The following is a 25156-nucleotide window of genomic DNA, read 5'->3' on the forward strand; positions in this document are numbered from 1 at the left end:
AATATCGAGCTGAGGCGAATTACGAGCCAGCTCTGACATCGACATTCGACACAAGTCCCGAATATCGAGCTTGGGCGAATGGCGAGCAAGCTTTGACATCGACATTCGGCACTAGTCCCGAATATCGATCTGGGGCAAAAGTCGAGCAAGCTCTGAAATCGACATTTGGCACTAGTCCCGAATATCGAGCTGGGGCGAATGTCGAGCCAGCTCTGACATCGACATTCGACACCAGTCCCGAATATCGAGCTGGGACGAATATCAAGCTAGCTCTGACATCGCCATTCGGCACTAGTCCCAAATATCAAGCTGGGGCAAATGTCGAGCCAGCTCTGACATCGACATTCGGCACTAGACCCGAATACTGGGCTGGGACAAGTATCGAGCCAGTTCTGACATCGACATTCGGCACCAGTGCATAATATGGAGTTGGGGCGAATGTCGAGCCAGCTGTGACAACCACATTCGGCACTAGTCTCAAATATCTAGTTTGGACGAATATCGAGCAAGCTCTGACATGGACATTCTGCACTTTCCCGAATATCGAGCTGAAGCCAATGTCGAGCCAGCTCTGACATTGACATTCGGCACTAGTCCCGAATAACGATCTGGGGCGAATGTCGAGCCAGCTCTGACATCGACACTAGTGCAGATTATAGAGCTGTTGCAAATGTCGAGCCAGCTCTGACATCAACATTCGGCACTAGTCCCAAATATCGAGCCAGCGCTGACGACATTCGAAAATACCCGGTAGTCCCGAATATTTGGGACGAATGTGGAGCCAGCTCTGACATCGATATTCGGCACTAGTTCCGAATATCGAGCTCGGTCGAATGTTGAGCCAGCTCTGACATCGTCCTACGGCATAAGTCCCGAATATCGAGCTAGGGCGAGTGTCGAGCCAGCTCTGACATCGACACTAGTCCCGAATATCGAGCTGGGACGAATGTCCAGCCAGCTCTGACATCGACATTCGACACTAGTCCCGAATATCGAGCTGGGCAAATGTCGAGCCAGCTCTGACATCGTCATTCGACACTAGTACCGAATATGGAGCTGGGGCGAATAACAAGCCAGCTCTGACATCATCATTCGGCACTTGACTCGAAGCTGAGGCAAATGTCGAGCCAGCTCTGACATCGTCATTCGACACTAGTTGGTAAGATAGACCACTTTTGGTTTATTTGTTAGGTGGTGAGATTCCAATTACTGCTTTTGACATACACTTATGATGACTAGAATGTATGCTGAGTTATTTTAAATCCATCAACATAAGGCAAAGTTATGGCTAAGACTCACATTTTCAGGCCTTTTAGTCTGACCTTGACCTTCAGGTAGGGAAACAGACGTTAAATGCGAAGTGTCATGGTATGATGAATACATATGTGCTACACTATTTCAGAATCCACAGGAATTGTAAAATTATTTTATGGCTAAATTTGACCTCTGTTTGTGACATTGACCTTGAAGATTTCACAAGTGACATTTCCGCTTATGCTTGTAGACAGTTGTGGCAGATTATTACAAAAATCCATCCATACACTGCAAAGTTGACACAGGAAACTTGCACAGACGCAGAAACAGGAACATTGTCATAAAAGCAAAATGCTTGAGCTTTCAAAGCTGAAGAAATGTAAACCTAATGCATGTTGGAAGCCAAACAACGTTGAAGTTTGGATTATATTTCTGTTTATTCTTTTCGCGAATATTTTTAAAATGTAAGTAGTGATTTGTTTAATTTGCATTGATAAATAAAGCAAAAACTTATTGCTATCTTACCATTTTACAAATGCCTAATGCTATCTATCCAAAACTACATAGGCTTATAAATATTGATGAAATTGTTCAAACCAATTACTTTTTCAAGCGTAACAAGGAACGTGGTAAAGAAACTCTGTTGAACAAATATTTTGCCCAAAATGTTTATAAATTGTTTTCACATAACTGTTCCTTGTTAAACACAGTTCTATATTCTGGATATTTTGAAGTGGCGCAGGCTGAAGGTTTTCTAGTAGCCTTTCACAAAGAGGAACCTGTTGAGCCTTAAGTTTATAATCAGGGAAAACACATTCTGCCTAATCTGGAATTTCATTTAAGTCATTTATTTAAAGAAAAACACTATGACATGTTATCCCTGATTAGCCTGTGTGAACTTCACAGGCTATCCTGGGACAACACTTTACACACATTCATTAAAGGCTCTATAAAGGTGACAAATCCAATTATTATGCATATCAACTGGTCAAATTTTTACCGGATTTCAGTTACTCTTGCATAAAAACTGCTGATAACACAGCTTAGGTACAACGTTGCCAAGAATTATGGAAGATATACCCGTTTCATAATTGGAAGAAATGTTTACATGTTTGCAACTAACGTGATGTGTAGCCTCAGAGCGGTGACATATGCTAAAAATAGCCGAAAGAAAATTCAATTTTAATTCTATTTTAAACAACTTTTTACCAGCAGAAAGTCACTTATTAGTTCACTACAAACGTTTTAACCATTTAGAAGAGACCTACCTTGTAAGTAATACCGGAAAACGTTCAAAATCATCGATATATTTTTGGTGACCTGGGTCACTTTTTATTTTCTCTTTCCCGAGTAAACAGCGATGTAAAAAACGGTTTGTTTGTAAACACAATTGACTTGGAGGACACTTTATTTTGAACTCAAAACAAGTTGTATTGCTCATTTTTTTATTGTAATGTCCAATAGCATATATATATTGTTTTTTGATAACCTTTATAAATAAAATATGAAAATAATATTTAAAAATGGGTAAATAATTACAGATCTTCACCTTTATAGAGCCTTTAAGCCTCATTTTCCCAGAGCAAGACCAAATAATACAATGCCAAAATCAATGCAAAATGTTGCACTAAAAGCATGGCAACAACAAGCAAACAAGAACCAAAAGCAAATATGAATTAACTTGACACTTTTATTACTATGTAATAACCAATATATCTAAATGCTATTTCGCCAGAGTTGCTAAAACAAATGAATTTAACCACTGCTAAAATCAAAACAAGAAACCGTCTGAGACGGGTGATGCTCCCCAAAGGTTTTTTTGGTCACAATATTGCACAATATATTCAGATAAAAGGAAACGTCTTGAGGGAGAAACTTTGGACAAAATAATACGATGGATGGTTTAGCAACTTAAAAATTTAAAAGGGCCATAATTCTCTAAATAAATCAACTTACCAGAACCCACAAATAACAAGCGCATCTCCTTAAGGTAGTTAAACTTTCCATAAAGCTTCATTGAATTCCAGTCAATAGTTGGGGCGAAATAGCCCGGACAAGAATTGCACTATATGTACAGTTTATAGAAAATTTCAAAGGGCCATAACTCTGTGAAAAATCATCCGACCATAACCGGCTGATAATATGCACATCTCCTGTTGGTAGTGAAGCTTCCCATAAAGTTTCATTGAATTCCTGTAATAAGTTGCTAAGAAATAGCTTGGACAAGAATTGCACTATATGTACAAAGGAAATTTTCAAATGGCCATTACACTGTGAAAAATCATCCGACTAGAAACGGCTGATAAAATGCACATCTCCTCTTGGTATCGAAGCTTCCCATAAAGTTTCATTGAATTCCAGTCATTAGTTGCTCAGAAATAGCCCGGACAAGAATTGCACTACATGTAAAATGGAAAATTTCAAAGGGCCATAACTCTGTGAAAAATCATCCGACAAGAACCGGCTGATAATATGCACATCTCCTCTTGGTAGTGAAGCTTCCTATAAAGTTTCATTGAAATCCGGTCATTAGTTGCTGAGAAATAGCCTGGACAAGAATTGCACAATATGTACAGTTAATGGAAAATTTCAAAGGGCCATAACTCTGTGAAAAACCATCCGACCAGAACCCGCTGATAATATGCACATCTCCTCTTGGTAGTGAAGCTTCCCATAAAGTTTCATTGAATTCCGGTCATTAGATGCTGAGAAATAGCCCGGACAAGAAATGCACTATATGTACAGTTAATGGAAAATTTCAAAGGGCCATAACTCTGTGAAAAATCATCCGACCAGAACCCGCTGATAACATGCACATCTCCTCTTGGTAGTGAAGCTTCCCATAAAGTTTCATTGAATTCCGGTCATTAGTTTCTGAGAAATAGCTCGGACAAAAATTGTGCACAGATGGACACACGGAACCAGGGATGGACAGACGAAGCGGCGACTATATGCTTCCCCCCAAAATAAATTTTGGGGGAGCATAATAAGCTTCAAATACTGCCTAACACGTTGCATGCAATAAATGAGAAATGTGGGCCCATGACAAATAACATAAATGATAGTTGAATATCTGAGAGCATTACAATCTTTAATAAGCTCAATGATAAGCAAATCTCTACTGAAAATAACACACAAAAATAAAGCAGGTTGATGTTGATTTGGTACATTTATTTACATAGCAATTCTTATGGTAGTTTTCCTGATGATGCTAATATAGTTTTCCATTATTCAGGTGCAGTACACTTTAAACTAAAAATTTCTCAAAGTACTTGTTGACCTAGTTAACAAGGTTTTCCTCAACATGACCTTATGACCAAGACTTGGCCAGGTAGATGATCTTAATGTGTTTTATAAGCATTTGGAAAGTCTATTGATATGGTAGTAAATAACTTGGCATCCATGCATTATAACCATTTCTAAATTTGTTATTATACCATTCTGACAAATATGTTGACCTTGTTTCATGTTGATTACAAGTTGACCTAGTTTCATGTGGTGAACAAGTTGACCTAGTTTCATGTTGTGAACAAGTTGACATAGTTTCATGTTGTATACAATATTATTTCTCTACATGACCTTATTAACTAGATTTTGGTAACACATGAACTAGTTTCAAACAAATGCTTAAATGTTTTATTACAATTGGAAAAGTTATATGACCTTAAAGAAGTTCACAAGATAAAACAAATAACACACAAACGAGAAAAGGTCATCAAAAAAGATCAATTGCACCACCATGAGCACATTATACTCAAATAAAAGAAAAATATTCTGGATATGTTTTTAAGGAAATCATTGTATTTTGTATAGAATATATTTGCCTATCTTTGTTTACTTGAATAATGGCACAAAAAAAACTGCATTTTCGATTACTAAAATGTAGCTACATGTACATGTAGTTCCAATAATAATGTTGATGTTAATGTTTTGTAAAATTCAGTAGCAAATAATAAACTAACATAGATAGCAGGTATTTGTGGTTCGAGACAAAATGCCAATAAATAATACAAACAAGCATGATGCATTAATTTTGTATCACATGAAACAACAAAATCTATGCTTACATACATTTCTAAATATCTTTAGTGCAGTTTTTTCTCTTTTTTTAATGTACAATGTTTTTGGAAAAATATCCGCACAGATTGTAGGTGTAAAAAATTAATTATATAAATAATAAATAGGATCTGAAATATATTAAATTAATAGCTGGCTAGTCTTTAATCACACATTTAATTCTTAATAGATACAAGCTTCTAGTCATTTGTTTCCCCAAAAGTTTACGCTCATAGTTAACATATTAATGTTGTTGTTTTTTAAAGTCGATTTCTCATTGATAATAAACATTTATGTTGGAAGTTGAAAAAAAATGCACATTCCTTTAAACAAATAGCACTGCATTTTGATTTTTCTCTTGTTTGCCTACTTGTTTTACAGACATATCTTGAGTTTCATGAAAACGTCTCTATGCACATCTGAAACTATCAAATATTTCATAAATAATGCATATTACAATAGAAAGAAAAAGAATGAGACACAGAAAAGAGCTATAGAACAACATAACCACATTCACCTAAATAAAATACCATACATCAACAGTAAGTTCCATTTAATTTATACTGTGAGCCATGCTCTGTGAAAAGGGGGTTTAATGCATATGCCTAAAGTGTCCTCCCAGATTAGCCTATACAGTCAACAAAGGCTAATCAGGGACGACACTTTACGCCTAAACTGGATCTTGCTACGACGAGAATTTCTTTAAACAAAAAATATCATAAAAGCTGAAAGTGTCGTCCCTGATAAGCCCTCTTTTCACAGAGCAGGGCACATAATATAAATGTATAAACTATACACATGGACCCATAACCTAATTTGTTACCTTAATATATCAACACGTGATTATTGGCACAAACAATAAATTATTTGCAAAAAATATAACAATCTACTGAAATGCTACTTGGCACAGTGTAAGGGTTACGCACAACTAAACCATTATAACTATCACAAATATAAACTACAAAAGTGCTTTTTTTGTTGTCTGCTTCAAAAGTCTAATAATAATAACAGTTTGTTTCATAAGCCTTTGTCACAACATTATTTCCACTTTTGATCATTACAGTGTGCTCAAATCAACTATCTTTCACTACTTGCACAATTAAATTAATAATTCACTTACAAGAAAATGATTGATAGAAATTTCAGTATAAAATCATTTATCAACTGCCCATGGGATTAAAACTTCATAAAACATTTTTACTATTTAAAAACATACTGAGATTTTTAAATAAGTTCAATTTTGTAGACATCAACTTTACAGAAGAAAAAAAGTATAAGTACATGATGATGCAAATGAGAATTTATCATACTATTTGACTGAATAGAGACATAATATTTCATTTGCTTTATCAAGACTTAGGAACAAAACCGAGAATGTAACCATCATTATTATTTGCACTTGTCAAAACAGACTACTTCAGATTTGATTCAGTTTTACTGTAGGCATAAAGTAATTAAAGTAATTGTTTTCATAAAATGTTTAACTACTGCTGAGCACTACAGCTGATAAATTATTAATGTACATTTTTTCTTTCCTAATGAATTGCTAGAGATATTAATAAAACTAAATTTAAACAAGAGCACCGCCTTGCGGGTGCAGACCGCTCATCTATTTTTCTTTTTAAAGGTGTAGGGACCTTTCTCAATTTCAATCACAAAGGAGGGAGGGGTGGAGTGGAGAGGGGTGTATAGTGTGGGGGTGTGGTCATTAATTACATTATCTTCCAAAAATGCAAAAAAAAATGCAAAAAAAAAATTTTTTTTTTTATGGGGGGGGGGGGGGGGATTCTTGGGTGGGATGGTTGAACGGTATTTCAAAAATATAATAATAATAATAAATATTTGTTTTTTAACCAAGTTTGAAAAAAACATGTGTTCATCAGAAACACAATGCCCCCTATTGCGCCACTTTGAAAATTTTGTTTTTTTGTTTTTTTACCTTTGACCTTGAAGGATGACCTTGACCTTCCACCACTCAAAATGCGCAGCTTTATGAGAACGCCACTTTGAAATATAATTTTTTGACCTTTGACCTTGAAGGATGACCTTGACCTTAAAGGATGATCTTCACCTGGAACTTCCACCACTCAAAATGTGCAGCTATTATTATTTTTTTACCTTTGACCTTGAAGGATGACCTTGACCTTGAAGAATGACCTTGAACTTCCACCACTCAAAATGTGCAGCTTTATAAAAACGCCGCTTTGAAATTTTGTATTTTTTTTACCTTTGACCTTGAAGTATGACCTTGACCTTTAAGGATGACTGTGACCTTGAACTTCCACCACTCAAAATGTGCAGCTTCATGAAAACGCCACTTTGAAATTTTTATATATTTTTTGTTACCTTGAAGTATGACCTTGACCTTGAACTTCCACCACTCAAAATGTGCAGCTTCATGATAACGCGGCTTTGAAATTTATTTTTTTTACCTTTGACCTTGATGGATGACCATGACATTGAAGAATGACCTTGACCTTGAACTTCCACCACTCAAAATGTGCAGCTTCATGAGACCGCCGCTTTGAAAAAATAAAATTGACCTTTGACCTTGAAGAATAACCTTGACCTTGAAGGATGACCTTGACCTTGAACATCCACCACTCAAAATGTGCAGCTTCATGAGAATGCCGCTTAAATTTTTTTTTATTTTTTTTTGACCTTGAAGGATGACCTTGACCTTGAACTTCCACCACTCAAAATGTGCAGCTTCATGAGATACACATGCATGCCAAATATCAAGTTGCTATCTTCAATTTAAAAAAAGTTATGGCCAATGTTAAAGTTTTCGGACGGACAGACACCATATATTTGACATTTGACCTTGACCTTTCACCACTCAAAATGTTCAGCTCCATGAGATAAACATGCATGCCAAATATCAAGTTGCTATCTTCAATATTGAAAAAGTTATGGCCTAGTTTAAAGTTTTCGGATGGACAGACGCCATAAATTTGACATTTGACCTTGAAGGATTACCTTGACCTTGACTTTTCACCACTTAAAATGTGCAGCTCCATGAGATACACATGCATGCCAAATATCAAGTTGCTATCTTCAAAAGTGAAAAAGTTATGGCCAATGTCAAAGATTTTTTCTGACGGACGGACAGACTGACTGACATACTGAGGGACAGTTCAACTGCTATGTGCCACCCAACCAGTGGAATAAAAAATATTTGTTTGGGGTGTGTGTGTGGGGGGTATAGTGTTAGGGTGTGGTTGTCATTTATAAGATGATCTTTAAAAAAAAAATTGGGGGTGGGGGGGGATTGAGGGGGTATTCGGGGGGGGGGGGCATGGTTTGGGTTGAGTCTATTGTGGTATGTCAGGTAAGAGTTGTCTTGTCAAAGTATCAATCAAATCTAATCATAAATAAAGAAGTTATGGCAATTTTAACAAAATTTAATAATTTGACCTTGAGAGTCAAGGTTATTCAAAGGTCAAGGTAAAATTCAACTTGCCAGGTACAGTACCCTCATGATAGCATGAAAGTATTTGAAGTTTGAAAGCAATAGCCTTGATACTTTAGAAGTAAAGTGGATCGAAACACAAAATGTAACCATATATTCAAAGTTACTAAGTCAAAAAAGGGCCATAAATCCCAAAAAATGACAACCAGAGTTATGCAACTTGTCCTTTACTGTCCCTTTATGATAGTTTGCGAGTGTTCTAAGAATGAAAGCAATATCTATGATACTTTAGGGGTAAAGTGGACCAAAACACAAAACTTGACCAAATTTTCAAGTATAAAGGGCCCATAATTCCGTCAAAATGCCAGTCAGAGTTACATAACTTTGCCTGCACAGTCCCCTTACGATAGTTAATAAGTATTGCAAGTATGAAAGCAATAGCTTTGATACTTTAGGAAAAAAGTGGACCTAAACACAAAACTAAACCAAATTTTCAATTTTCTAAGTATAAAAAGGGCACACAATTCTGTCAAAATGTTACATAACTTTGCCTGCACAGTCCCCTTATGGTAGTTAGAAAGTGTTGCAAGTATGAAAGCAATAGCTTTGATACTTAAGGAATAAAATGGACCTAAACACAAAACTTAACCAAAATTTTCAATTTTCTAAATATAAAAAGGGCACATTATTCTGTCAAAATGCAAGCCAGAGTTATCCAACTTTGCCTGCCCAGTCCCCTCATGATAGTAAGTAAGTGTACCAAGTTTGAATGCAATAGCATTGATACTTTATGAGAAAAGTGGACCTAAACGCAAAACTTAGCCGGACGCCGACGCCAAGGTGATGACAACAATAGCTCTTTTTTTTAAATAGATGAGCTAAAAATGGCACATCAAAAACTAATTTTCAGAGTTATGATTTTCTAGAAAAATCAATGACATATTATGACAACTAAAAAGTAATTAACATTTATTTTAATATTAATGTCAACAACAATACTTTGGAAAAAACGACACATTATTTGAAAGAATAGCAGTACAAAATAGCTGTAGGAATTAACCAATTATTTTCCTCACAAAGGAGCACATTCCTTGTTTCCAAAGTTTCATCCAACAAATTGCCAGATGTGCACAATGAAATCAATGAATGCAAAAAACGAAATGTTTGTGAGAAAAATATGAGGCACCAGAAAAGAACAAACCACCAAGTGGCACCTTTTGTGTTGAACAATATTTTAATATTTGAAAAAAACAACACTTTAGATCTTTCCTACAAATTAATAACTGGTAAGTTATAATTAATTCGTTGTTAAGAAGACTGGTTCTACATTCACTATTGTTCTACATGGCACAGTGAAAAAGTAGCAAGATTGCAGCAAAACATAGATAGGGCTTTAATAGAAAAATGTTGCTTTTTATATTTTCAGACATTGTTTACATTAAGTTATGAGAAAAACCCCATCGAAACATCTATCAGAATTTTACAGGCAGCAAAACCACTCTTGATCAGTGCTTATAGATGACACACTGACCAATATTGGCAGAATCGTTTGAAAGATGAAAAATATCTGCGCCAAATTAGCAACCATTTGACAAAAAACTGTCTGGAACACTTGCATATAACTGTCTCATTACAATAATGTTGCAGTAAATTTCCAAATTATTGATTAATAGTATGACTCAGCTAGTCTTTCAATGGAGGGGTCTCTTTAGCACACAGGTCTGGTAAGTGAGCTTAACCGTTTGCATGCTGGGATATTTGTCATCTGCTAAATTGGTCTGCTGAATTTCTAAACTTATCATTTTCTTCACTTTCTTTCCTAGACCTATATCAGAATAGCAAACAGTTTGGATCCTGATCAGACGCCACGTTTTGTGGCTTCTGATCTGGATCCAAACTGTTTGCAAAGGCCTTTAAAATTCGGTTTCCAACGCTCAAAGGGTTTAAGCTTTTAATACAATAGTTAGTACAGAATAATCAGTGAAATACTTAAAAAGAGGGCCATGGACCATAACGCGCTCACCCCGATTTAACTAAAATATTCTGAGAAAGTGGACATCAGAAGAATACAAGTAGTTTATGAAACATAAATATTCATCGCTAGAAATATTAATATGAAAAACTTTTGATATTTGAACAAATTGGTGCAAATCTTCTGACCAGGTTTAATGAAAATCCTCAAAAATAAATGTGGTCTATAAAGTGTGAATAAAGTTCATGTTGTCGAGGCACGCTCCACACATCACGATGGACAAAAGGTGCTCATAAAAGCTCACCATGAGCACGTTGCGTTCAAGTGAGCTTAAACACTAGCATGAAGTCTGAACACACAAATTGTGACAATGTTTGGTAATATATAACAAATAAAACACAACAACCAACATAAATAGGGATACATGTAAATACAAAAATATTATGACAACACAGAATTGATGGCAGGAACAAATGACACGAGTTTTCATATAGACATTTGAGTGAACACATAGTTTAAACATAATTCTATAATAATATGTAAGAAACTTTAAAAACTAAAATATATTGGTATTCTTTTTTCATAAACATAATAAGTTCTGTTCTGATAGACATTTACACTTAACTACAACTTTATTTTTTTATATATTTAACTACATTAAAATTGTTTTGTATAATACTATCGCTAATTTTAATTTAAGTAATTAACGAATACACGATTTGAAAAATATTATAATGAGATATGGCATTAAAGTTTTGTGAAAACACAAGAACAACATGTAAAGCTCTTGCAATTGATGATTTGATAAAAAATATAGAAAAGTAAACAAAAGCATAAAACGTGTCTATAAACAATAAAACACAACCTAAAAGACAAATATAATATCCATTCGAATAGAATAATGCATCAGAAGTTTGCTGAATCCGGTGAATTTATGCTCCTGATGAACGGAGCAGATTGTTTTCTTTCGGATCGGGACAGTGATAAACTGGCGACCCTTTCCTTGGTGCTTGAACCACTCGGACTTGTAGAGAAACTGGCGGACGTTGCAACATGTTTCCTTCTAAGGGTCCCGTCGCGACTTTGGGCGTGATCCTTCCTTGCCTTTGATGCAGCCTGTGTGGCCACCATATCGATCATCGAGTATTCAATCGGAATCGGCTCTGCCAATTTCTTACTTTTCTTCGACGGCCTTAAAGCAGAAGCTAGAAGTCTTTCTGATACTGAGTGATCCAAGTCTGCCAGATTGATTCTTCTCGACTGGGATGGTGACAGTTCGCTCCTTCCCGACTCGCTGAGGTCGATTTCAGCGTAATTCAGCATCGGTTCCATCAGTTCCATTGCATTGGCCTCTGGAAGAGGCGAATCCGGAGGCGACACATCAAAATCCAGGTTCATATAGAAAACAGTGGGTGATTTCAGACTCTCGCTCCTGGTGCAAATGCTAGCCTGTTCTGACGAACTGTTTTTAGTGAGTTTTGGCGAATACTGATCTGCACTGACAATGGATGAAGTTGCAACATTATCGAACGTGAAAACGGAGCCAGTCATTGGAGACTGAGGCGTGGTCAGGGGACTGGTCATGTTGCTGTCGTCGTGTGTCCGGCGACGTTCTATTTTCTGATACTCCCTGCCGGAGCGTGGACGGAGAATGGTCGATGCCGGGCTGCTGCGTACAACCTTGTCGGGATACGTGACATAGCTGTCTAGAGATGTTATCGACAGGCTGTTGTCAGTGCCCAGTTCTGGTAGGTCAACAACGAGAGTGGAGGTCTTGTACGCATCAGTACCACTGTCCACTGGTTCAACTGAAACCAAAAAGTGGGTAAGTGAAAACAGATAGTGGGTCAACTGAAAACAAATAGAAGGTCAACTGAAAAACAAATAGCGGGTAAGTGTGTCAACTGAAACAAGGGACAAAATTGTCACAAAACCAGGTTTTCATTGTGAAAAAAAAATCTGATAAAGGGAGAAAACTCAAACTGAACTTTTGAAATGAACGAACAAAATTAACCCCCTTTGTAAGTTTGTTTTTTTTTAAATCTATTTTTAGTCGTGGCGACCTTGACATTGGAGATATTGGCGTGATTCTTTCGTGCGACACACCGTCCCATGATGGTGAACAAATGTGCCAAATGATTTTAAAATCTCACAATGAATGACATAGTTATGGCCAGGACAAGCTCATTTATGGCCATTTTTGACCTTTGAACTCAAAGTGTGACCTTGACCTTGGAGATATCGACGTAATTATTTTGCGCGACACACCATCCAATGATGGTGAACAAATGTGCCAAATGATTTTAAAATCTGACAATAAACGACATAGTCATGGCCCGGACAAGCTTGTTCCGCCCGCCCACCAGCCCGCCAGCCAGCCAGCCAGCCCGCCCGCCCGCATTCGCCAATCTAATAACCAGTTTTTTCCTTCGGAAAACCTGGTTAAAAACCTGGTTAAAAAGCAGGTCAACTAAATAAAACAACAAAAGGGTAAACTACAAACAAATAGGATGTCAAATGAATACAAGAAGTGGGTCAAATGAATACTAACAGTGGATCAAGTATAATTATATAGTGAGGTATTAGTTTAATTGAAATATTGGTAATCTCAAAGTGCAGTGGATTTTATTAGTGTAAATACAAATATGTTGTCAGTGAATTTTCAACACAATTGTAAATGCCAATCCTGTCAAACTTCATTAAATGTATAACACTTCATATAACACATGTAATCAATGAACAGATGATCATATTCATACGAGGTATACTTGTAAATGTAAATCCTTTATATTAAAAAATGCTTCAAATCTTGAAGTCAACACAATATTATTGTAACAAATGCAATCCCTTTCCCAGTGGCTTCCGCTCCTGTCTTGCAACCAGGTCATCATTTTGGGCAATTTAAATATTATGTTTCAAGTGTATGCCCCTGTTACATGTACAAATTGTATGTTGCTACTAATCTTTTGATGGGATTCTTTAAAGTTGTACTCTCAAGACAAAAACAGCATAATAAACAAGACTATTGCCAAGCAATATAATTATGTCCTCTACCGGCTCCACCATTGTCAGAAATTCCAGCATTGTCAGATTTTTTTAATTTGTTGCCATAGCAACCAGAAATTTTGGCGTAGGAACAAAATGAAATGACGTGCATAATCTCCATATTGCCATCTATCCATGTTTCAAGTTTCATGAAAAAATATGAAGAACTTATAAAGTTATCACAGGATCCAGAAAACCACCATTTTCAGCAGTATTTTTAGTCTATTTGTTGCCATAGCAACCAGAATTTTTGACGTAGGAACAAAATGAAAAGACATGCATAATGTCCATATTATTGCCATCTATCCATGCTTCAAGTTTCATGAAAAAATATGAAGAACTTATAAAGTTATCGCAGGATCCAGAAAATTGTGACAGACTGACTGACTGACTGACACACAGAGCGCAAACCATAAGTCCCCTCAGGTTTCACTGGTAGGGGACAATAATCCTTGATTAGAGAGTTCTTTAGATTATACCATGTGACTTTGACTTGTTGACCTCAACACTCAAGGCATCTGCCTTTTCTTTCGAGTCGATCATAATTAAAGACTCGCATGATTATAGGTCCAATAATGATTATACATGTAGGTCAAAGTTCTAGATATTATATGGTAACAGAAAGGTATTTCCACAGACCATCCAACTGAAAACATATCCCCACTTCTTCAATAGGAAGGGGCAGCATAATTAAACATTGTTCTGGGAAAACAGGGCTTAATACATGTGAGTAATGTGTCATCCCAGATTAGCCTGTGCAGTCTGCATAGGCAAATCAGGGAAAACAATTTCAGCTTTTATGGTATTTTTATCTTCAGTAAGTCTCTTACAAAAATCCAGTTGTTGTCCCTTATAACTTTATAAGGCTTATCTGGAATGACAATTTTCGCACATCCATTTAGCTAAGTTTTCTACTTCTAGAACGCAGCTCATTTGAATAAATTATGTTTAATATGTTACCCTCAGGATCCTCAAACGTCCTTGGAATCCATATTTTTCCATTTTCGTCTTCGGAAGGAGGCGTGATACGAAGAGTAGCTTTTGCCTGAAGCTTCTTCAAACTTGGACTTATAACAGGTGATTCTACCACACCAGTACAGGTCTGATACTCTGGACTAGAAACACTCAACGTGTCTGGTTTATCTCCCTTTGGTGTGGTCTTCTCCAATACTGGAGATAGCTTTGTTGGATAGCTCTTCATTTTTGGAGGTACGAATGGTGGTAGAGAGGATATATGCTTGGCAATGGCATTGGCTTTCTCATCCGGTGAGAGCTCTTCCAAGGGAAGTGTCATTTTAGACTTTAAATCCGAGATACTGTTATTTGATTTACCAGACAATGAATTTGTTGAATGCCACAGTTCGATGAGCTTTTCATCATCAGTTTTACACGAGTCACCTTGAACACTCAACACTGTGAACACCTTTCCACCACACTCGTCTGAATTGCCTTTACTTTGATCAGAATCATGAACTTCCATTTTTCTGCTAAAATGTTCACTATGAGATTCAAGATTTCCGTGTCCTTTTGAAGCATTGCTAGTGTCCAATGGTCCCATTGAGAAGTATGAGTGTTTACCAAACGACTCTTTACCCATTTCTTGTTTGTCAGAGTCACTGAGAACACTTTGCACAGAGTTTGAGTGGTCATTCAAGTTCCCCTCGTTACTGCTGGCCCGGGTCGACACGGTTTCACAGCTTAGAGACGAGTTCGTAGCACATAAATCCGACTGCTGAGACAGAATAGATATCCCTGTTGATGAACTAGAGTTACTATCTGGAGCCATGGCCACAAAGCTGGAGCGATTCGGAAAGCTTGACGAGCGATTTCGATCACACGGCCCCATCACTATATCCTGCTGACTTTGCGCTCGACTGTTCTCACTCGAACTCAAGCTTGTGTATTCCGCTAAACCCGCTTCTTCTTTAATTATCGGCTCACTTATTGAGATGGTAAGCAAGTTTTCCTGACTCTGGGACACGCTTTTACGATCTCTAGAATTCCTCCGGATGAGGCGGGAAAAGAATCCAGGAGTTTTCACTGAAGGGGAATCCGTTTTAGCACCAACAGTCATCGATTTGATCTGAACCTGTTCTAATTTATTAGCATCTTTTTCACGGCTAACTAACAACGTGAAATCCAGCAAATTATCAAAAGGCATTTCAATCTTAGACATGTCTCTGGGTATTCTGTTCTCAGATTTACATATCAAATTTCTATTACTTTCCTCGGCATTGTGCCAATCATCTAAAGTGAAAGACAACTGTTTTTCAGTGTCACTGCTGTTGGTCCTGTTCAAGCTAGCAGCAATCTGAGACTGTTTCACATACTCCTCCTCGTTGATTCTACTAGTATCTAATCGGCTCGAATCCATGCCACTCGAGTCTACTCTGCTTGTATCTAAACTTGGTCTTCTTGTCGTCAAGGTGGACATCAAGAGGTAGTTGTCTTCCCTGATAGGGGCTCGTTCCCGTCTCACCTCCTTGGGTGAATTTCCCGCGCTGATGCTAAGGGATTCTGCCCTAGGTAGCGGGTCGGGGATGTAGTAGTCATCTTCCTCTTCAGTAACGATTCCAATTCCAGAAGCACTGATAGAGCGCAAGTACTTTGGTCTTTGCACACTTGGTGATTCGTTCATTGCACTGCAGTCCCCACGTTCGAGTTCCATAATCCCTGACATATCCATGTAGCAATCCAGCACTGATGAACGCGTGTACTTTTTCTCTTTCGGGGGAAGGTTAACAACTTGCTGAACAGTTATCGGATCGCTCATTCTACACGTTTCTGAGAAGTCAGTTTTGCAATGCGTTGGCTCCTTCTCGAAACTTCCCATGAGGAAATAATCTTCTTGTTGACTAGAACTGAACGACCCCTGTCTTATGGGCCACTGCTGACCGTGACCTTTGCCCGATGACCTAGATTTCACCTGAGGTCGTTCTGGGGGTCGTGGGGGTTGGGGAGGTCTGGAGATGGCATCCAAGTGGTATTTTTGACGATTTCTCAAATGTGGACCTTTTGGTGGTAATTCTGGAGGGGGCGTTTCCTCACGTTGATTCGAATAAATAGGCTCGTTTGAAAAGCTATTGTTCCGAGTGCCTAGGTTAACTTGTAAGTCCGACGAGCTGACACTACGCAAGTTTTCCCGGCTTCCGGGTAAGGAAACAGATACGCGATTACTATCATTTCGACAACTGCCACTGCGAGGAACATTGTCATAACCCTGAGAGTTCTGAGACTTTGACCCCCTAAGTTTACACCAAGAACTACTGCCATCAGGGGCAGAAGTGGAGGCAGCCGGTATATGCACGTGGCTTGAGTCCACATTTCCCACATTGCCATCATATTTTGATAGATTCACATATGGCAGAGGAGCGTTGAACGTTGATCGTCTCGGTATCTTTTTCAGCTTGTTCACGAGGTTTGGACTCAACAGCACACTATTGGTGGTGTGTGACCTAGGGGCAGGTCTAGAGTGTGTGCTGTCTGAGGACACGCTGAGGTTGTCCAGGGAGCCCCGGGGGCAGTGGACATTCCTTACGACCTCTGACCCCTGCCGTGACCCTGACCCCTGTTGTGACCCAGCCCCGTCCCCTGGGGTGTGTGACAGCTTGGCTGGAAGTGGAGGAGGCTGGTCCCTATCACTGTCGCCCTCAGCTCTTTGACAGATCTGCAAGTAAACAGGGCAGAAAGTAAAAAAAAATGGGAGGGACATAATACAATGACTAAGACAGTCAAGTTGGTGTTTACATGATTTGTTTTAGGCTATAACAGATAAACCTTAATTCTTCAAATGCATTTATTTTCTTCATAGATTATACAAAATTTAATATAAAGCTCATTGAACAGTTTGTCACACTGATGATGAAATAACAGGTCATAATGAAGCGAATAAACCCTAAACTTAGTTGTATGTAACATTAATACAATATATATGTATGTATGTTTTGCTACTTATCACTATTGTTTTGATTATTTAAATTATATTTGATTATAGAAAATTTAATATTTGGGGGCTATAATCATAGATGTACTTGACTTTTATTTAATGAGCAATAAGAAAGAATTCATAATTTGTTTGCTTTCTTTAATGCTTTGTATACCTTAACTCCCATGTTTGGAAAGTTATCCGATCTTAACTTGCTTTTTTAAGACATATTGGACAGAGACAAGACATCTGACAATCGTCCAGGTTACGGGACAAGGCAGGTAAAATATCTCACCCAAGCGCTTTAAGCTCAGGAGTACAAAAAACACAACACATACCTGAAGCATTTCATCCAAAAGCGACATTTCTTTTTCTAAATCCTGTTGACTTTGATCGAGACTTCTCATCACATCGTCATGCTGAGCGTCGGCCAAACGATCACGCTCGTCTTGGTCCCGATTTGGTAACTGTTGTCCTAATTGTCGGAAATTACAGGTTAACGTATTGCTACCATAGCCACACAACGCTGGAGCACTTGATGAAATGGACATGCTATTCTGGGCAAAGTTTGCGCTCTGCAGCGACAGTAAGCTCCCTTGTGACGAGGTAGAATCTGACTGGTTACACGCGATAGTAGTCGTTGACTGGTTCACACTGTTTTCGGACTGGTTCAACAGTGACCGCGGTACCTGGTAGGACATAACATTGTTATTGAATTCACCACTCCAATTGAAATAGTTTTCCTGCCCTTGCATCGACACCTGACCCTGACCGCCGCACAGGCCTCGAATGGCGTTAAAATTAATGTCAAAACTCCGCACAGAATTGTCTGATCTTGGATGTTCTTGCAATGTTGGATGATGCTTGGATTCGACTTTCCTTATTCGTCTCGGAGGGACGTCGTAGATTGCCATGAGTCGTTCCTTCTCCACATTTTCGATGCTCTGGAGCCGTTGCTTCTCCGTGTAGTGTCTCGCACGTCGGAAATCCGTGAAACTGATTGAATGGCGTTTGTACCTTAGCCAGGAATTGTCCCCATCATGGTAGTTCTGGTCCACAAATGCTTGTTGGTTCTCGAAGTTCTTGAATGCCGTGTTACTGACGGAGGACTGTTTGACCGAGTCTTGGAAGTCACTTCCTGCAGCATAGAAAACAGCATGCATATTATAGGGGCCTGTGGTTTACAACTTTTGACTTGGTATAACCCTTAATTTTAGAATATACAATCATTAATATGCAGTGTTCTCCAGAAATTTTTTGAGAAGCCAGTTATATTTTCAAAGTAGCCGGCGACTAAGCAATAGAACGGGTGTATTTGCACCTTTTCAATTGTTATTTTTGGGAAAGTAGCCGGCATCTTAATTGAATGTCACCTGTGAAATCGCTGGCTGCCCGTGCTTCCAGAGAACACTGAATATGGTGCAAACAAATGTATCGTAAAGCTACAATAATTGAATTGCAAGTTAAGTTACTTTAATGCTTTTTTCCGTAGCATTGCTAACAATGACATGTACAACCTTATATGGTTTAAAACTGACTTTATTAGCTAATTTCTATTAATTTGAATATTTTAATTTGAAGTTATTTTATTTACAGTTAAATTAATTGTATTTTATGCAATCAATAGTCACATGCTTAAAATGACTGGCTGTAAAAGTCCAATGAAGGGGGGTAATTTCCAAGGGAGGTTCCATTTTTGGAAAAGGTCTATTGAATTATTTATAAATTAAATGGACCTAACTTACATGAAAATATGCAAATATTCAATTTATAAAACTGAAAATGTTGACATTCCTTACACACACAAATGTGAATGCTTATTTTCCTCTAAAATTGAAAGTTTTCCTATTTTAGCAATATTGACCTGGACCCTATACCACATACATTCTAAAATGAGGTCTTGATGTATAAGGGTATATATAAAGTTCCATTTAATTGATAACATTCATTATCAGGTTATTGATCAGAAATCTAATTTCATGCCAGCTGCCTAACATCTCTATAAACCCAAATCTAATAACCTCAAAATAGGATTCATAATAGCATTTCTGGATAAAAGAATGTGCAAATGTAGGCAATTCAAGAAAGTGAATGCAAAGAAGAAATTCACTGAAAGGTGCGCATGTGTCTTGTTCGAAAGCGAGAGATTTCACAGCAATAATAAAAAGGTGAGTTTAATGCAAAAAATGTTATCGTATTCAAACCCATTTCCATGCAGGACTACACAAGAAATAAATTTTCATGCAGCAGCACACAAGAATAAAACTCAAACGTGATTAAAACTAACGTAAAAATCAAAATCAAAGCACAACAGCAACACATACTTCTTTTACCCGTTTGTCTTTTGATAAGAGGCGCCGCTTTCCCGACACTTGCGTTGCCAATAATCTCTGAGATTTCTTCAACTTGGTCCGTTTGTAAAACATGGAAACCTTGGCCTAAAAGAGACCAAGACAAATGCATAAACTCAAACTATGTCTCGGACATTTACTTAATTGATTATTTCCCCCAGAAAACTGTTGTTATTGGCTTCAAATTGTTATTTTATCTAGGCTTTCACAGTATTGTAATCCATAAAGTAGTCCCCCTCAAGGAAGAAAACCATCTTAATTGAAGATTGTTCCTTATCTTCATACTGTCTTTAATCAGAACATAAGAACAGTTTCACAATCAAATCCAATGTCCATACGTCACAGCTGTATTCAGGTGTTTTTTTATTCAACAGACATTTGGCAGCTAATGAAAGAATATTGCCCATTAACCTCAGTTACATTGCTTTAAAAAATAAACTGTGATAATATGAGCCTCATTCTCGGAAAACTGGGCTTAATGCATGTGCATAAAGTGTAGTCCCAGATTACCCTGTGAAATCCACTAAGGCTAATCTTGGACAACACTTCCGTCTAAACTCAGTTTTTGTTTAGAAGAGCCATTGTCCTTTAATAAAAAATTCCATTAAATCTGAAAATGTCATTTTGGATTAGCACAGGATAATCAGGAACATCACTTTAAGCACATGCATTAAGACCAGTTTTCCCAAAATGCGGCTCATGTCTGCACATCTTTCCTTGCAGTATTTAGTTTCATTCTTCTTTTAGTGAAGCCAGCTGTGGACCATAAACAGAGGTTGTGAATTAAGAACCACCTCAGGGAAGGAAAATCCCCTCCCCCTTACAGGTTCAATTAAACTCTACATTTGTATATAGATCCAGCAAAGTTGACAAAGTTATTTAAACTATTATGACACTAAAAGCAGGAAATTCAACTGAAAGGAGGAGTAAATCACATCCCTGAATAAATCATTTGTCCATATGTTAAGATAACTTTAACAAATGACATGCGGCCTATAATATTCATAGCCATAATTCCACATTTAACAAGGGCTGTTTGTAAAACATGCATGCCCCCCTATATGGGCTATAAGTTGTAGTAGCAGCCATTGTGTGAATACGTTTTTTGTCACTGAACACGTTTTTTGTCACTGTGAATGGTGGTGGTGGTGGTGGTGGTGGTGGTGGTGGTGGTGGTGGTGGTGGTGGTGGTGGAGGTGGTGTGGTGGTGTGGTGGTGTGGTGGTGGTGGTGGTGGTGGTGGTGGTGGCGGCAGCGGCGGCGGTGGTGGTGGTGGTAGAAGAAATAGTAGTAGTAGTAGTAGTAGTAGTAGTAGTAGTAGTAGTAGTAGTAGTAGTAGTAGTAGTAGTAGTAGTAGTAGTAGTAGTAGAGTAGTAGTAGTAGTAGTAGTAGTAGTAGTAGTAGTAGTAGTAGTAGTAGTCGTAGTAGTAGTAGTAGTAGTAGTAGAGTAGTAGTAGAAGTAGTAGTAGTTGTAGTAGTAGTAGTAGAAATAGTAGTAGTAGTAGTAGTAGTAGTAGTAGTAGTAGTAGTAGTAGTAGTAGTAGTAGTAGTAGTAGTAGTAGAAGTAGTAGTAGTAGTAGTAGTAGTAGTAGTAGTAGTAGTAGTAGTAGTAGTAGTAGTTAGTAGTAGTAGTAGTAGTATGTAGTAGTAGTAGAGCAGTAGTAGTAAGTAGTAGTAGTAGTAGTAGTAGTAGTAGTAGTAGTAGTAGTAGTAGTAGTAGTAGTAGTAGTAGTAGTAGAGTAGTAGTAGTAGTAGTAGTAGTAGTAGTAGTAGTAGTAGTAGTAGTAGTAGTAGTAGTAGCAGTAGAAGTAGTAGTAGTAGTAGTAGTAGTAGTAGTAGTAGAAGTAGTAGTAGTAGTAGTAGTAGTAGTAGTAGTAGTAGAAGTAGTAGTAGTAGTAGTAGTAGTAGCAGCAGCAGCAGCAGCAGCAGCAGTAGTAGCAGTAGTAGTAGTAGTAGTAGTAGTAGTAGTAGTAGTAGTAGTAGTAGTAGTAGTAGTAGTAGTAGTAGTAGTAGTAGTATGCATTACAAAAATGCAGTTAGCCTTACATTTGGTAAAATTTAAATATATTACAAGGGAGGCAAATCTGTAACAATAAATTTAAACTTATTGCATTTGTTTCCCCTGTAGTGTATTACCTCCCCTGTCCTGCTTATATTTATATTAATCAACAAAATTAAACATTAACACAATATTTAATATACAAAATATACAAAAAATCTTATATTCTGATAATATTTTTACTGATACACTGTATTTTACTAAAAGGATGATGTTTCATTGGACTGATAATTAAAGATTTAGGATTACAGACCAGTTTCTTCAGTAATATTGTTCAGAGTGTGCCCTGTTGGCCGCGTATGCATTCTAAAATTATCATTCAAAAACCATTTTACTATTTCGAGTCACCGTGACCTTGACCTTTGACCTAGTGACCTCAAAATTAATAGGGGTCATCTGCTAGTCATGATCAATGTACCTATGAAGTTTCATGATCCTAGGCACAAGCGTTCTTGAGTTATCGTCTGACAACCACCTGGTGGACGGACAGACTGACCGACAGACCGACCGACCGACATGAGCAAAGCAATATACCCCCTCTTCTTCGAAGGGGGGCATAAAAAGTACAACACAAACCTTTTCCGCAACGTGAACCGCCCTCGAAGCAGAACCGCCCGTCAATGGCCCCAAAGCGGCGCAGTTCAGACACCTGCCAGCTGCAGAGGATCTTGGGTGGGACGTGGCCCGTCAGACAGAACTTGGAGCCATGGATGTGCATACGCAGGAGATCCAGAGGGAGTTTGCTGTGGGATGGGACTTTGATCGTGCGAACGGGAAACTGGTGCTCTGAAAGAAATGTTTTCAGGTTATCATTTAGCCAAAATATAATTGGGACAACTGTTCTAGTGTTGTAATTTTAGTATATGATTTCAATTTAGACTGCTCTGTTTGATGCCATGTGGCATGGTGGGCATTTGTTACCAGAACAGGATACCAGTTGGTCATCATTTTGTAATAAAGATTAGCAAATCTGGTCTGTTCTGGTGCTCGCAGAGTCTGCTTGTCAAATATGTCAACACTTGCAATAATAAATACCAATTAAATGCTAAGTTCTATCTGTGTCTGTCCACACATCCAAATATGGGAGGGTGGGCAGGATAGTATGAAAAGCCAGGTTGAGAGAGAGGCTTGGGGGAGTTGAATGGACCGTTGAGATGTAAAGAGAGAAGGAGTATGAGAGACTTATTCATTGTGTATATATTATTCTCGTAGTGTGTAAATAAAATGTAGAGTACATATACTGTGTGGTGAACTTATGAACTCCCCCCCCCCTTGAAAATGGTAACACTAACCAAGTTTCATGGAGATTGGACAATTATTGCGGCCTCTAGAGCGTGGTCAGTGTTGTTCTCTTTTACATAGAAAAATATGCTGAAAGAAGTATGTTTGTTTCAATTTTATTCATAAGTATTTGAGTCATACAATGGAGGAATTTATCCTACTAAGGTTCTTCATGGGTAAGCATTATCAAGCAACTGCGCATTATACTGCCCGCAACTGACAAATATTAATGCCAGCACCTGACAAATGTTAATGCCAGCATCTGACAAATATTAATGCAAGCAACTGACAAATATTTATGCCAGCACCTGACAAATGTTAATGCCAGCAACAGGAAAATATTAATGCCAGCAACTGACAAATATTAATGCCAGTGACTGGAAAATATTAATGCCAGCAACTGACAAATATAAATGCCAGCAACTGGAAAATATTAATGCCAGCAACAGACAAATATTAATGCCAGAAACTGACAAATAGTAATGCCAATACCGACATTTATAAATGCCAATAACTGACACATATCAATGCCAGCAACTGACAAATATAAATGCCAGCAACTGACAAATATTAATGCTAACAACTGACAAATATTAATGCTATAAACTGACAAATATTAATGCCAATAACTGATACATATTAAGACCAGCAACTGACAAATATTAATGTGAATAACTGACAAATAGTAATGCCAGCTATACTGACAAATATTCATGCGAATAACTGACACATATAAATGTCAATAACTGACAAATATCAATGCCAGCAACTGACATTTATTAATGCGAATAACAGACAAATATTAATGTCAGCCATACTGAAAAATATTAATGCCAGCAACTGACAAATATTAATGCCAATAACTGACAAATATTTATGCCAGTAACAGACAAATATTAATGCCAATAAATGACAAATATTAATGCCAATACATGACAAATATTAATGCCATTAACTGACAATTATTAATGCCAATAACTGACTAATAGTAATGCCAATAACTGACTAATATTAATACTAGCGACTGACAGCCCTGAATTAGAAGGGGAAGAATGGCACCAAAAATATGTTCATGAACAATCAAAATATGTGACTGGGCTTGCACTCAAACAACCAATCTTTGATTTGCTTTACCAGAGCAACAAATGAAAAACGTTGGAAAAAGATGATGAATGCACCATTCAATTAATGAATAAATTTAATTGAATAAGAAATGTACTGAACTACAACAACAAAAGCCAAGAGAAGGTTTATATTGTTAATTCTATAACTTAAGAAAATGTTGACTCATTAGTAACTCGATATTGTCACTTGTAAACTTTGCAACCACAGTAAAGAGTACAACAGTCCTGTATTACTATGACATCTTTCATATCTCTAACATGGACAGAAGAGTAAAAAACTGTACACATGTACATTGTTATTAAAAACCATTGTAGATGCTGAATCAGCTGGTTACAAACTTCAGTGAAATCTTCTTATTCACATATAGAGGGACATTTTAATTTGTTCAAAATATGCATTTGTTGTCCCCAGAAAGTTAAATTAAATGACAGACCTTTCTTACAAGATTCAAAATTTAAAGGCTTTATATTCAACCCTAAGATACTGATGAGCAGCAAAATGCATAAAACTTGAACAGGCTGGAAGTTACTCGCAGGCTTTTATGGTTTTATGCTGTTTGCACATAGCCATTTTCACTTTGCTTTTAAGTGGGAAAGGGTTAAACCCAACTAAATACACCGCCTGTCTGTGAAGCACTTGCATCCAATAAACTGAGACAGACACAACATCAAACTCAG

The 25156-nt window shown here is 37.5% G+C and overlaps 2 protein-coding genes across 3 annotated transcripts in view; both read right to left on the bottom strand.

Annotated features, from left to right (window-relative positions):
- LOC127868077 (uncharacterized) overlaps nucleotides 1-25156 on the bottom strand; it is a 361273-nt gene that overhangs the window by 14110 nt on the left and 322007 nt on the right. The window lies entirely within an intron of this gene.
- LOC127868060 (uncharacterized) overlaps nucleotides 10874-25156 on the bottom strand; it is a 47836-nt gene continuing 33553 nt past the window's right edge. Inside the window, exons 4-8 of one of the 2 annotated variants that reach the window (XM_052409648.1) lie at nucleotides 22650-22859; nucleotides 19998-20102; nucleotides 18003-18802; nucleotides 14700-17406; nucleotides 10874-12502 (exon numbers count right to left, since the gene is read on the bottom strand). In XM_052409648.1, coding sequence (XP_052265608.1) covers nucleotides 11601-12502; nucleotides 14700-17406; nucleotides 18003-18802; nucleotides 19998-20102; nucleotides 22650-22859 — 4724 coding nt within the window. In that variant the 3' untranslated portion in view covers nucleotides 10874-11600. Of the gene's footprint in view, nucleotides 12503-14699; nucleotides 17407-18002; nucleotides 18803-19988; nucleotides 20103-22649; nucleotides 22860-25156 lie in introns of both variants that reach the window. The other variant, XM_052409647.1, reaches the window with a different exon arrangement.

The sequence above is a fragment of the Dreissena polymorpha genome, chromosome 2, assembly GCF_020536995.1.
Source record: "Dreissena polymorpha isolate Duluth1 chromosome 2, UMN_Dpol_1.0, whole genome shotgun sequence".
NCBI classification, from domain to species: domain Eukaryota; kingdom Metazoa; phylum Mollusca; class Bivalvia; order Myida; family Dreissenidae; genus Dreissena; species Dreissena polymorpha.